Below are 14,289 nucleotides of genomic sequence, written 5' to 3'. Positions count from 1 at the left end.
TTTTAAAACAAGAAACCAAAATTTTTTTATAATTAAACCCTTTTTTTTTCCAAAAATGAAAAAAAAAAAAAAAAAAAAAAACCCAATGAACATGTAAATTTTTTTAATTAATAATTCAATATTTAAAGGGGTTGTCCTTTTTTTTGTTTTGGTGATCGAGTGTGCCGGATGTTCTAAAAGGAAAAACTTCAACCGAAACGCTGTGAAACACAGACATGCTTATAGTAGAAATATTCAGCTGTGACAGGACTGCCTCTCTTTATGTGCATGGCTGAGCGCTCATCTTCATGCATGTGAGGGCGTGTGTGTGTGTGTATGTGTGTGTGTGTGTGTATAGATGAGAAGCGACAAGAGTTCACTCCCTCTGGAATACTCACCATATGGGTGAAAGAGCTTGTACCTGGTGCTGAGCAGCCTCGGGACTCGTGCGCCCGCTGACACACGTGAACACACACACGCATACACACACACAGTTGCTACAGGCCACGCTGTTGCTGACACATACCTAAAAGGCTATTAATGAAGGTTCAGTGCATGTGCGTGTAAATGAACAGGTAGCTTTTTCTTCAGGAAATGCTTTTCATATGCAGCCATATTTTTCTTCTCTCCTTTGTTGTTTTTCTTGAGTAAAGCTTTAACTTAAATAAGCTGAACTGTCAGACAAATGCAATGACTGGCAGGTAAACTGTAACACTGCTTGAGCAGGTGCAAAGTTCTTTTTTATTTTGTGGAAAATCTGGATTGTGCTTTGATTAAAGTGTTTGGCGCCGTTCTCAATTTATTTAGCACTGAAACTTTAATGACGACAACACCATGAATGGAAACGGCCGATCGAGTGTTTGGTTGTGGATGTACACAGACCCTTGCGCGCTTCTACACAAACGTTCTAATTAATAATAAACGAAACGCCGGTGTTGCTAACTCGTTAATCCTCGACGTGCTTGTCAGACTGAATGAAAAAGGCGTGCTTCCCACCTAGACAAAGAGTTAATCAAATGGAGAGGCTGAAAGAGAGAGAGAGAGAGAGGCAGAGAGGGCGACATGTTTTGAGAGGCCCTTTCAAGTGGCCATTTCATCTCTGCTAATTGATAATTCCCCATGACTAACACACCACTGACTGGCCTTTGAGCTTAGCTAGCTAGTGTTTTCTAGAGACTCTCAGCAGAAGAATCATGGAGAGAGAAAAAAAAAAAAGAGGGTGGAGGGAAGAACGTTGCGCTCAGCTGGATGTACATTAATTCAAGCGTGTCAGCCACTTAGCCCAAAGAGACATCTCTAAACAACAACAACAACAACAACAGGGATAACGGCTAACTGAAGGCAATGGCACATGAAGGGCAACAGCTTTCGCTTAAAAATGAGATAGCAGTTTTCTTTTTGTTTTGTTTTGTCAATGTTGCAATTTATGCACCGATGTGTGAAGACCTAAAGAGCAACAAGGAAAAAGCAATTACTGTGTTGATTTTTCCATTTGAAAATTATTTCATTTATTAAACTTTTTTTTTTTTGTACTTTCACATGTTTGATGGCAAAAACTGTTGGATGATCATAAAACATTTAAATGTGACAGAAGCAAAAACAGTAAATTTGCTTTTTTTGGGGAAACTTTCAGAGCACACGGGCAACAGAAACTATCAATGGATAAATGGTAGTGAATTGACAAGATCCTGACATTTAAATTAGATACTTTAGGAATATTTTAGAAAAAAAAAACTCTAAGTTTTAAGCAAATTTTATTTATATAGCACTTTTCAAAGATGAGTGTATTTTCTGACATGTTTGTTAGTTTACACAAACACACACATCCAAGCAAATCCTAAAGACGTGCCCATTATTATTATATATATTTTTTGAGCTGATTGTTAAATATTTTATGCCAGAAGTGTCACATTTTCTTATCTTTGGAAAACAGAGAGAGGACAGATGGAGCATCTTCTATTGTTGTGACGAAACACCAGCTAATTGAGCAGGTTGTATTTCCTCCATTGCGATCTCTCCAAATTTCTTTCAACAGGGGAGGTTTTAGCACAGCTGCAGGGCGTTAGAGGATAAAAAGTTTAATTCCACACCCTGGAGTGTGGCATGGTGGGTAAGACACCAAGGCACGCAGCCCTCCGATCTGCTCATCAGCGTATGAGTAAGAATACAGAAAATACAGCAGCATATTAAAGACGTCTACAAAGATATGAATGTGTACCAATTACCAATTTTCTTTTTTACATCAGTAAACATGTTTGCTTTTAAACGCTAACACAAATTAGTGTTAAATATAACGCTAAACAACGCCATAACTATAAGAAACGAGGATCTTCTTCAACTATTCCTTTCACCATCATCTACTGATATCTTGTGGTTGCATTTAACGTATTTACTGAAGTTCCTGCGCTGTCCCACAGGTTATTCAGTGCGATTTTGGAACAGGCCACAAAGGGAGACGGGGCCACTCCGATTGGCGGGAAGGCGGCAGGCTTCGATGTCAAGGCTCTGCGGGCATTCAGAGTACTAAGACCGCTCAGACTGGTCTCTGGAGTACCCAGTAAGTACAAAACGTTGTGGTCAGGGGATCAGATGTGAAGTTTTATATCTTTGATAAACTGTGAATAAAGCAACAAGCTCCAAAACCTATTAAAATGTTCTGGATCACTGATGGCAGTTTTGCAAGACATTAGCTTCATATAATTCTGGTTTTGTAATCAAGCAAGGAAGTTTTCATAATGAACATAAAGTATTTCTAAAAACTAGAACAAAGCTTCTATCATTAATTTGACACAGAATTACACAGAAATGCTCAGATTTATACATGACATTGCCACTGATATTTGACTAAATATTCCTTAGCAAATTTAAGAGAGAAGTCACGCTTTGAATAGATGTCAAAAAGTTCCTGGCATAATAGTGGCTGGATGTATCAGAACAAGCAGAGAGAGCCAAGTTAAACCGGTTGGTTTTCCGGCACCAACCCAGATTTAACAGTCTACAATTTTTCAAAAGACTTCACTGGAGCCCCGTTCTAAGTTGGCTTTATCCATTACACCAGTCATAGTGACTTACATTAGAGTTGTTTGTGCCGCAGGTTTACAAGTCGTGTTGAACTCCATAATCAAAGCCATGGTTCCTCTGCTCCACATCGCCCTCCTGGTCCTCTTCGTCATCATCATCTATGCCATCATCGGCCTGGAGCTCTTCATGGGCAAGATGCACAAGACCTGCAAATACAGCAATCCAGGTAGCCACATGCACAAAGGAAACCACCAAACAGGCAGATAAATAACGCACAGCCCTGCTCTTACAGTGCCATTAAAAGGCTGACTGTGCATTAACTCCAATCTGTAGCAAAAAGTCCATCCATCAGAAATACGTGGCAGAGAGAAAAAGAGTGCATTCAATTAATAATTCACAACATCATTTATTTTATGAATGATTTGAACAATTATCGAAACAGGAGCCGTCATAAATGATTGAAGCAACTTTTAGCACAGGTTGTTGGATGGAAATGGACTCGAGTGTTGTTATCGGCCCCTGGAGAGGCATTAGCTTTGCATGGGTTAAGTGGTGATACACTATTCTCCTATACATCACCCTGGAGGGCTTATTTTGCATAATTAGTTTAACACTATTTTTCACATAGCCTGGATTTATTGTATAGCTGTTCACCTGAGACTAAAATATATATATTTTTTATGATGGTAAAATGCAAAGCTATGATAAAGAATTACCTCCTTACAGATTTCTTCTGTTTTTGCTTTTTGGTCACATTTAACTTTTTTTTTCCATTCTACAGAGCTTTAGTAAATAGAAAATATAGATTTCAAATGATGATTTCAGTTATTAAAGGTAAGCTGTCCAAACTAACCTGGGCCTGTATGAAAATCAACATGTGCCCGTTGTTAAATCATAAGATAACTGTAGCTACACACTTCATTCTGGTTCAGTTTCATTAGACACAGCAATGTCTACTTCCAGAAGTGCAAAAAATTACTTAAATGTTACCACTCTGATGACTTTAAGTAGGTGGAGCATTCTCAAACAGTAACATGATGACCCAATATACATAAGCTCAGTCATTTTTACGACTTTGGAAGTCCAGCGAACCCCAGGGAGTGTCATTATCCACAAATGGGAGAAATTTGGAACTGTGGACCCAACAAATTCCTAGGGACTTTTTCAAAAGGAAAAAAAAAAAAAAAAAAAAACATCAAGCACTATGGACTTCTGCTGCACCAGCTAAGGACATTGTTCATTAATTTATAATAAGAATGGGAAAAAAAAAATCATTGGAGACTTCCAAGACAAAACCCATCGCTGACCCCAAAGAACACAGACGTCCAACTGAGACGGAAACAAAACATGTTAATGGTCCTGTGTGGACTGATGAGACAGAAGTGGAACTTTTTGAAAAATGTGCCTCCTGTTACATCTGGAATAAAACTAACAGAATTTCAGCATTTCATTCCTATATGGCCACGTAACAAAGATTCACTGTCAGGTATACCAAAAACCTGAGAGCAGTAGTTGCTGAAAGGATAGCATTTAATAGGTTTAAGTGATAATTGCACTGGATGTAGATGACTTTGGGTAGCTTTTTTCCTCAGCATTTTGTATGAACTTATGCTTTACTGTCTGATATTAAAACATTATGTTGATGTAATTAAATGTAAAGTCGTTTTTCACAGATATACAGTGACTGACTTAGATAAGTAGTAATGTTGAGTACAGATCCACTCAATTGTGCTAGCAAAATGATGTCATGATTTTTGGTTCATGCTTTTATCAAAAGACAAAAAAAACATTTAAGAGTGCATATTATCAAACATTTTGATGAATTTGATACAATATTTTAACAGTTAATTTATAAAAATCTAAACTTGTTTTGCTCTCCAGAGGAAAGCTATTTATGCATTTTTATGTGGACGATCAAAACATGACTTGTTGTCGCAGAAGCATATGCAGAGGAAAAACCAGCACCATGTGCACCTGACGGCGCTTACGGTCGGCACTGCACGCAGAACGGAACCAAGTGCCAAATGGGTTGGGCAGGCCCGAATGACGGAATCACCAACTTTGACAACTTTGCCTTTGCCATGCTGACAGTGTTCCAGTGCATAACCATGGAAGGCTGGACGGACGTGTTGTACTGGGTGAGCCGTTTACCACAACTGTGATTTATGTTGAAGAACTAGATTGAAACTGACCAACCAAGATACAGATATGCAACATAATGCATATCTGTAGCAGAAAGGCAGAGACTTACTCAAAGATTTATTACAGAATAAGGTATAACACACACACAATCACAAACACACACCGAGCTAGATTATATCTCAGTTGTGCAGACAAAGCAGTGTGTACAGTACAGAATATACAGCATGAAGGAGGATGCCTTGTCCTCATTCATTCTGCAACAGACTTCTTAGTCAATTATTTTTGAGGATAATTCTTGGGTTTATACTACATCGCAATTGATCATTTAACAGTAGACGACAGAAGAGGAGGACAAGGTTGAAATTGTGCATAAGTACATGGTATCAATACGGGCAATTTGACAGTGTAAGCCTGTGGCGGCTGGTTTGAGTAAATGTAGCACTGACCTGAATATAAATGTCCAAACAATTTGTGTCCTGGATGTGCGGGGTCTGCAGAGGACTCAGTTGCCCTTTTCTTGACCCAAGACCTTTACCAGTCTTGGGTAGAGGGACGATCAGCTCTGATGGTTCTCTCTGAAGGACTTATCATTCGTTGCAGTTTGGGTCTGTCCCGTCCTGCAACATCAGCACACCGATCTTCATTTATATAAAAGCAGAAAGGGAGCAGAGTCCCCACTGCCAAAGCTTTAAGACTGAATCTGCCTGTTTACTTCTTCTGCGTCTCCATAGAGACACGCTGCGCCGCCAACAAAGATATTAGTGATGTTTGGGTCGATGAAAAATGGACCAAAGTGTTTTGAGGGGACTGTCTGTTGTTTAGCAGAAGTGGCAGAGAATAACCACAAAAAAAAATACACAAAGTACAAGAAAGGCTGTCATCCGTGTTATAAAAAAGAAAAAGCTTGATTTTTGAAAGTTATTTTTTTCAAAACGTACTTATTTTCTGTGAACTTAAACATCGATTTTAATGTCAGTACCACACAAAATGTGTGTATGCAGTGTGTGTGAGTTGCATTGACGAGAGCACATGTATGCACATGGAGCAGATAGCCTACAAGCTCTACACCCCTTCTGTTGCTTTCCTGACAGCTGCAGCTTGCAAGTACATTAAGACACTGGGCGTTTGAGAATAAACAAGGCCAACTGCACCTCTGATATACATTTGTAGTGTATTTATATTCTCATGCACTATCTGGATGAATAAGTATAAGAAAGAAGATGTGGCAACCATTGTTGTTTCTTCATCCACCTATCCTATCTTAAATAAAAGTCTATAATCGATAGAACTTGATATTCTACATAACTGCTGCCATTTTTATCAATTAAAAGAGGTAAATATTTCAATAATTTTTTGTTTTTTTGTGAATACGTTTACATCCAAAGCCCTTCAGCAGCTGGATGCCGCCCGTATTCCTTTGACAGCAGCTCTGTCTCTGATCGGTCCCAAATTATATATCGCAGAGGATTTCCCATAAATTCATGTACTGAAACAAATCATCTGTCGCAGATGGGTTTGCCTTTCAAGGTCCAGTTGGCTAAAAGTAACGAAGCAGCTGTTTAAACACATACCTTTAAATGTTAAGCGGCTGCAGCAGAGATGAGGGGTTCTGTTTTTAGTCACATATATGATTAGCTATGCCTTCAAACACAAGTTCATTTCTAGCCCTTTTTTTTATCATGCATGTTTTTCCCCTCTTTCTACGTTTCATCTGTTTTTTTTGTTTGTTTTTTTTTACTTTTACACACATTCTTTGCTGGACTTCTTGCTGCCTCAACTATTATTTTTCTTTTAGATCCGTCCCAAACACTGTCATATACATTTCCCTCTTGTTCTAATCCATCACTTTCTTTCTGGCCTTTTTAATCTTAACCCCCCTGTTCCCTCTGTTAATCCTCTCTTTTTTTCCCTCGTTCCCCGTTCCCCTCTGCCTCTCTCCTCCTTCAGATGCAGGATGCTATGGGCTATGAGCTGCCATGGGTCTATTTTGTCTCTCTTGTCATCTTTGGCTCATTTTTCGTTCTCAACCTCGTTCTGGGTGTGTTGAGCGGGTAAGAGCTTATACTGTTGTCATGTGTATACGTATGTGTATTGTGTGAGCTGAGCTTCAGATGTGGAAAACCGACTATGCATCAAGACTCTGTTAAATATATGAACATGGCAAGTGAAAACAGGACGAAATCCATTTAAACTAAACGAGACAAAGTCATCTTTCAGTTTCGGTTAAGGCTTATTCGCATTTTTGCATGATTATGCCTACAGACCTTTTGGAAAAGTTTTTTTTTTTGCTTGGATTATATTTTTTGTCTGAATCACACCTAAAAATAGACAAAGCATAGACTCATGTCTGAATGAGGTTCAAAAACTCTGTAAAATGCGTGACAAATAAAAGGCTGCGTTGAAAATTACACAAATGACTTCTTTTCTAAAACGTTCAGCTTTCCTGCCATCTGCTGAGGCTTGTTCTGGGTCAGTTCACCCATTAGCAAATTGGAAGAGATGTTTTGAATATGTGAATATATAAAAAAACTCTGCAAAAGTAGTTTGAGGTAAAGGAACCAAGTCACCAAAGTCGAGCTCTGATGAAAAGCTGATATGCCTCCATAGAAAACTATTCTGTCCTGTATAGTTTCTCACAACTTTTTATTTTTCCTCTTATCAAAAGCAAAAAAAAAAAAAAGTAAATTAAAAAAAAATCACAATTTGAGCTTTCAACAATAATCTCTTCGGACTAGTTTAACCATAAATAAAAAGGTAGATGACCAGTCCAATAAATAATTGCTTAGCCTTTAGTCACAAGCTTGTCAGAATAACACATGTGCCATGCAGAAATAAAAAAGATGGGTCCCAATCTATCATGTTCGTGTCAGATGGTTGCACTGGGGCCACTTCCTGTCATAACCTGTATGTGACGTACACATGGACACACAAACGCCCCCCCAAGGTTAGCTTTGTTCTTTCAGTTTGACTAAACACCAGCTTTGTTGTTCTTCGTTGATAAGTGACCTCCATTGTTTTGCTTTCTTAGTGAAATCAATCTCACCGTGTTGTGCACATCTGATAGTATGAAGGGTTACAAAGTTTCTGCATGTTTGCATTTTTTCCATCTCTAAATGCAGCTCCACCTTGGTGCTTTTTTACTCTTCTTTGCCAAGTCGCACTGTTTTAGACCACCTCCTGGCCTGTGAGGACACACGGGGGTATAAATAATTCACCCCTCAGGTCGCTCATTGAGGTGGAATGCTAAAAAGTCTTGCACTGCAGGGAAAACACGGGACGGGTGGGGTGGGGGGTGGGTGGGGTAAATTCTTCTGGGGCCAGAGTGGAGTATGGAGGAAATGTGACATTAAAGACAGAAATCATGGGAATTAATTATGAAACACTAAACTGGAACAGAATTTAGTCATTTATTTTAAGATTTTCCTAATCTCCCACAAGTAATAATTCCCAGCAATTATAATAAAATTACATCAGAGGGTTACGTAAAGATTTCATTTAAATGTTAAACTTTTAATCTAATCAACTATGCAACTGAAACTAATTTGATTAAAGATATTCTTTATTTATTTTTATTTTTTTAATTCCTGAATTGAATTATTTTGCAACCTTGGAGTCTTGGAGAATTAACGTTTTTGTCATGAGGGCTATAAATACATCCAATCCTTGGGAGTCTTGCTGCACAGTCTGTTCATGTGTCTAACTAAATAAAGATGTTTTTCCTCAACAGGGAATAAACCTGAGAAAAATAGTGTTTATGAGACGCTTTCAGACAGACAGCGGATTTTATATATTGCAAATTCAAACTAAGGTTGCGTTTCATGCGAGCTTTTAACTAAACACAAACACTTATTTTTTTTTTTTTTAACATCCATGTTGGTTATTTATGTTCTCACTCTGAATCCCGCAAAATCAAAACCACTCCATCTGTTATAATTTTTATTTTTTAACTCCTTCCCTTGCTCCCTTTTTCTTCTTCCCTTTTTATTCCCATGAATGTCTGTCCTTCTTAATCCCGTCATCTTTCTTTTTTCTTTTTTGTCCTTCTTGTCCCTGGACCATTTCCTCTTCCATGCTCCATCTCCTAGGTGAATGACGCAGTAGATTACAGGTGGCCCTGGGTCTATTTTGTGACCTTAATCATCATCGGCTCCTTCTTTGTGCTAAACTTGGTTTTGGGGGTGTTGAGCGGGTAAGGGCGGACAAGAGATGATTTAAAAACCAACTTCTCCCTCCGTCGCTGCTGTGTTTCTGGGGAAGACGGGGAGTTTAGTTTTTGGACTAGTGGCTCACTTATTATTTGTGTTGACATTTGCAATAAACACAACATGAATGTGGGGAAATGCATGTGAGCCTTTCAAAAGTAAGTTTTGTTTAGTTTTTTTTAGTTTTTTTGTCCCATTATACGCACAAACCTCTTCATATTTTGTTCACATTTTATGTAATAGACTAAATAAAACATCACATAATTTCACCCCCTTTACTCTATTATCAAACACATTAAATCAATTTCAACTATTTGTTTTAAAAGTTACTTATTCAGTAAGTAACCAAACACACTATCTTGTGTTGAATATCTCTTCAGATCTCCACAATTTATTATAGAGGTTTGTGCTTGTAAAAGTGAAAAACTCTGAAAGGACACAAGGGGTGAGGATGATTTTACAAGCCAGTGTAGCTTTGTCATCACAGCTCTTTACAACTGCGGCTCAGGACCTTTCCCAAGAGAACAATGTAAACTGCTGATAGACTTTAGCTGACTGTAGTAGAATCACTTGTGATTCTGCCTCAAGACCACAGAGACCTTTTGGGTATTGTCTCTCGCTGCCGTTTCTGGGAAATAGAGCTACTATCATGAAGAGGTCTGCACTCAGCACTGCTGCCACTGGCACAGAAAACGCTCCTCCTCGTATAGAATAAAGGAAGCGACCCAGTGGTAAAAAATAAAATAAAATAAAAAAAATCAACATATTTGTAGATTGCTGGTAGGACTTTGTGAAACATGTAATTACGTGAGCCGCACTGCCCAACTTTGGCACGACTAGAGTAAGCGCTTCGACAAATCTAATTCTTTTTGAGTGTATGAAATCCTACAAATGTGTGCTTTATGACTTTCAGAACCATCTATCTTTTGTTTATTATGACATCCGACTTGACGCTCCTATGGAGAAAGTATTAGATGTCTGTCTGGTCCAAACAGCTCGGGGTTGGTTTGGGCGTCCTGACTTTGTCTAAACCTCTGAGTAATGATGCTGTCAGCACACTACACAGCCTGACCTTTTACCAACTGGTTTCTCATTGGCGTCTCAGGTTGGCATTATAACTAATTGCTAAGCAGGAACAAGAGCAGCTACAGTGCAATTTGGAGACAGAAACGCATTGAGTGGAACTCGGGGTATAACGCGACATGAAACAGCAGAACGACCCTAATGTGAATTCACAAAAGAGGAAGAGAGACAGAACAAGGAATCTAAAGGCGATGCAGAGAGAATGGAATACATACCACTTGGACATGTTCTCAAATCATCCATTAATAAAAACATATCTAATTCTATTTTTAATTACTGCTATGACTGATTAATTTGGCCGATGGTGGAAATCTGTAGGCTTCAAGTTTTCCCACATCCTGTGTTGCAAAATAAACAAATAATTGAAAGACGTGTTTAAACTTTAAACCTAATTTGAAGAAGATATTTGACATTTGTTTATTTTATAGTTTTATATATACATATAAAAATACTGGTTGTTTGTTGTGTGCGTTTGACAGCGGTTTACTGTTGATTAGTCATTAGTTGCTGTCACGGTTTACATCCAGTGTGCTTGGCTTATCGATCCGGCTCCTGCTAAGTGCATCAATCAAAACTGTTTGTACAGGACAGAAAATAAACACAAATCATTGACGGACTTGCTGTTACATTGGATTTTCTTTACATGATTAAACCCAACCAAAGCAAATTTTTGTAGTTGCAATTTCACGAGAACAGTAAAGAATTACATATTATATATTGTTTGTTTGTTTGTTTTTTGTGATGATTTTCAGTTAGCTACTTATTTGAAACATATATTTTACATTAAAGCAAGCTTTGTTTCTCTAATATAAAAGTTATTTGATTATCCGATAAATTGGATGTGACATAAAAGCACAAAAAAATAAATCTGTAAGCGCTGTATCATGGAAAGCAAACCGCCTTGAGCTGTTCGGACCCGAACTAAATTCTTTGATTTGATGGAAACCTAATAGTGATCAAAGAAATATTTCAAAGCAAAGCTTGTAAAAGTAGATCTAAAGGCTAAGGAGGTACAGATGAATCACAGCAGAGGTGGAACACTGAAGTTGTTGTTTTTTTTTATATCCAAAGCCAAGTTCCTCTTTGCTTTAAGGTTTCACTTCAAAGCTGACTCTATTGGGAGCCTAAAAGCTCAGGTTTTCCATTTTCGTTTGCACACTAACCCCTTTTCTCCTTCACTCATTGCCTTTCCCTCAGCAGGTTGTCCCACACCCTCCGCTATGCTGCAAGCTGCATCATACTAGTTAACACAGTAATCTCACATTTGCCAAAAACCTTCAGCCTGGATTTTCAGATTCTTCTTCTTGTCTTTCGTTTCTTTGTTCCTCTCTCTTCCCTCCTGAACCTATAACCCCGTCCCGTTGCCCTGCCTCCCCCCTCCCAGAGAGTTTTCCAAGGAAAGAGAAAAGGCCAAGGCACGTGGTGACTTCCAGAAACTACGAGAAAAACAGCAACTGGAGGAGGACCTTAAGGTGGGCTGCTGTGTTTGAGCACTAAGTGTTTATCTAAGTCACGTATGAGCTAAAGTGCGGAAATGTGTCGTACTTATTGATTTAAACACTCCAGTGTCCTTTCCCTCTCTCAAAAAATAAAATGAAAACATTATTTGGCGTCACAGTATGAGAATGAATACTTGCAAGGTCACTTTTATGGAAAAGACTGCCAAATTCAAAGGAAGAGAAATTCAAACTGTTTGTAAATCTTGTAAAAGTACCTGTGTCCATCAAACGTCATCAGTGTCTTTCATGATCAACATAAAGCAGAACGTCGGTGGGAAGGAGGGAAAATTAAAAATGAAAAAAAAAAAAAAAACTGAAAATTCTGGCATGCAAATGCAAAACAAAAAAATGAAAACATTTATTTGCACTTTATCGTAAATTGCATTGGAAAATGGGAATGAGTTCAACGACACTAAATACTTCTGCAAAGCACCGTCTAACTCGTCAGTGCTTTCTCTTCACGCACATTGCCTGATCCACTGTTGCGCCCGCTGACTTGTTCTCCCCGTCTCTGCATTCGTTTGTCCGACCACAGGGCTATTTAGACTGGATCACTCAGGCTGAAGACATCGACCCAGAGAACGAAGAGGAGGGCTTGGACGATGACAAACCCAGAAACCGTGAGTACTGCCATAAATCATTTCAACCAACGACCAACATTTCACCTTCATCTGGGTGCTTGGTGTAATTTCGTGCATGTTGCGTTTAAGTGCAGTACAAAGTTCGGAGAAAGGTTGCGTGCAAGTATGGATTTGTAAAGAGCTAGTTCCACCGGAGAGGTATTTTTGGCAAAGTTTAGAAAAATCAACTGACTTCCTGAGTGTTGAGTGTGTGACAAACAAACACTGTTTGCTTGAAAGTCCTCCTGTGGTTTTAAACCTGTTTAGATATCATTGGGATGCGTCATGCTGCAGCTTATAGCCAGTGGTTGCATGCTCTCTCTCTCTCTCTCTTTCTCAAACACAATCCTGCACCTACTCATTCATGTGTACGTTCTAGCTGGGTACACCTCAAAAAAGATGAGCACTTGTGTTTTGATAGAAACGTACTCCGCAAATCAGCACCCGGTTTCAATCTACCACTTGATTGGAGAGAGAGGCAGCCACACGTTTCTCTAGGACTAATCCTTGCTTCAAGAGGCAGAGAAATAGAGCCTCCTAACCTGGAAGTCTGACATCAAAAGCTTAAATTCAGCTAGTGAGAGTGACAGCGAGAAAAGGAGAAAGGGTCTTTTTTTTTTTTTTTTTTTTTCGAGGCTTGAATCACAGCTTGCATGCACTTGAAATGAATGAAAACTAATTACACAGAGACAGCATGGATTGTCTGCACACATCTTCTTTGCCGAGCTGGTAATTCAGTCTTCAAAAGGAAAAAGAAGAAGAAGAAAAACAAAACACTGATGACATTATGGGTGGAAAAGCGAATTGATTAATCTAAGGATGATATCTGCTCTCTGAGAGTCTCAGTGAATTAACATGGTCTAAGACGGAATGACCCAGTCTGCAAGGAAATAAAGCTCTGTGTGTTACCATTTTGTCGGTCCGTGCCCATCAGTCAGGCAAAACCGAATCACCTCAGGTTGAGGCATTTGTCACAAATAATCAGTATGCTGCCAAATTTCATAAATGTCGCATAAAAATCACCACGTCTGTTTTTTTTAAAAGACAAATTTCTAATGTTGTCGATGTCAATATTGACACAGTGCAACACTGTGAATTGTTAATTTAATCGGACAAGCCGTCAAGTGTCGATGAGATGACGAAATGATAGGTTTTGTACTTGTACTTCAAAAGGATCCATCATATTTCTGTTTGTGAAGGAGAAAAATAAAGTCACTTAATATCTCAGTTACTTTGCCTCCATCACTACGATGGATGGATGGACGGACGCTCCTCCTGGTTGATGAATTGGACTCTTTCTGCTGCCCTGGGACAGTTTGTCAGAGGAACACTTTTCCAAAAGATGATAGGAGACTTTATGACAAAAATTGACAGACAAAATGACAAGAAAAAAAAAAAAAACAGTATATGTGCACGTGTCTATACGACATATACCATTGACTATTTATCAACAGTGCATTGTAAAAATCCTTTTTCCACAAAGTCTTTGATGGTGGGTATGACATATATAAGGTGATGTGGAGATTATGTTTTTTAGCCAAATAGTGTTTTGCATGTAGGCAAAGCACTATACAGAATACATACAGATGACAAAAATATTCTATTGCATTGATGTTGATGTGGTTGTAACATTGCAAAGGTCTTAATGCAAAGCACTGCACCATCCCGTCCGTGCACAAAGATCAACAAATGTGTAGCTTGTGCACATTGCAGAGGGCTTTCCTAGCATGAATGCGCGTTTGT

At 38.7% G+C, this 14,289-nt stretch overlaps 1 protein-coding gene and 1 long non-coding RNA gene across 17 annotated transcripts in view; one reads left to right on the top strand and one right to left on the bottom strand.

Annotated features, from left to right (window-relative positions):
- The window catches only part of LOC106943620 (uncharacterized), a 116,263-nt gene extending 113,125 nt beyond the window's left edge, over positions 1–3,138 (bottom strand). For 3 of the 4 annotated variants that reach the window (XR_001423968.1, XR_001423966.1, XR_001423964.1), the window contains exon 1: positions 3,052–3,137. This is a non-coding gene — a long non-coding RNA (uncharacterized LOC106943620). Of the gene's footprint in view, positions 1–3,051 lie in introns of all 4 variants that reach the window. The other variant, XR_001423965.1, reaches the window with a different exon arrangement.
- LOC106943542 (voltage-dependent L-type calcium channel subunit alpha-1C-like) overlaps positions 1–14,289 on the top strand; it is a 138,942-nt gene that overhangs the window by 109,527 nt on the left and 15,126 nt on the right. For 5 of the 13 annotated variants that reach the window (XM_015026852.1, XM_015026885.1, XM_015026880.1 and 2 more), the window contains exons 5-10: positions 2,397–2,536; positions 3,074–3,229; positions 4,942–5,138; positions 7,090–7,193; positions 11,812–11,899; positions 12,462–12,546. In XM_015026852.1, coding sequence (XP_014882338.1) covers positions 2,397–2,536; positions 3,074–3,229; positions 4,942–5,138; positions 7,090–7,193; positions 11,812–11,899; positions 12,462–12,546 — 770 coding nt within the window. Of the gene's footprint in view, positions 1–2,396; positions 2,537–3,073; positions 3,230–4,938; positions 5,139–7,089; positions 7,194–9,227; positions 9,332–11,811; positions 11,900–12,461; positions 12,547–14,289 lie in introns of all 13 variants that reach the window. The other 8 variants (XM_015026870.1, XM_015026909.1, XM_015026864.1 and 5 more) reach the window with 4 other exon arrangements.

The sequence above is a fragment of the Poecilia latipinna genome, unplaced genomic scaffold, assembly GCF_001443285.1.
Source record: "Poecilia latipinna isolate Pla-1442-1.1 unplaced genomic scaffold, P_latipinna-1.0 Scaffold100, whole genome shotgun sequence".
NCBI classification, from domain to species: domain Eukaryota; kingdom Metazoa; phylum Chordata; class Actinopteri; order Cyprinodontiformes; family Poeciliidae; genus Poecilia; species Poecilia latipinna.
The sequence above is the reverse complement of the archived record's forward strand: the minus strand, read 5'-3'. Positions and strand labels throughout refer to the sequence as shown.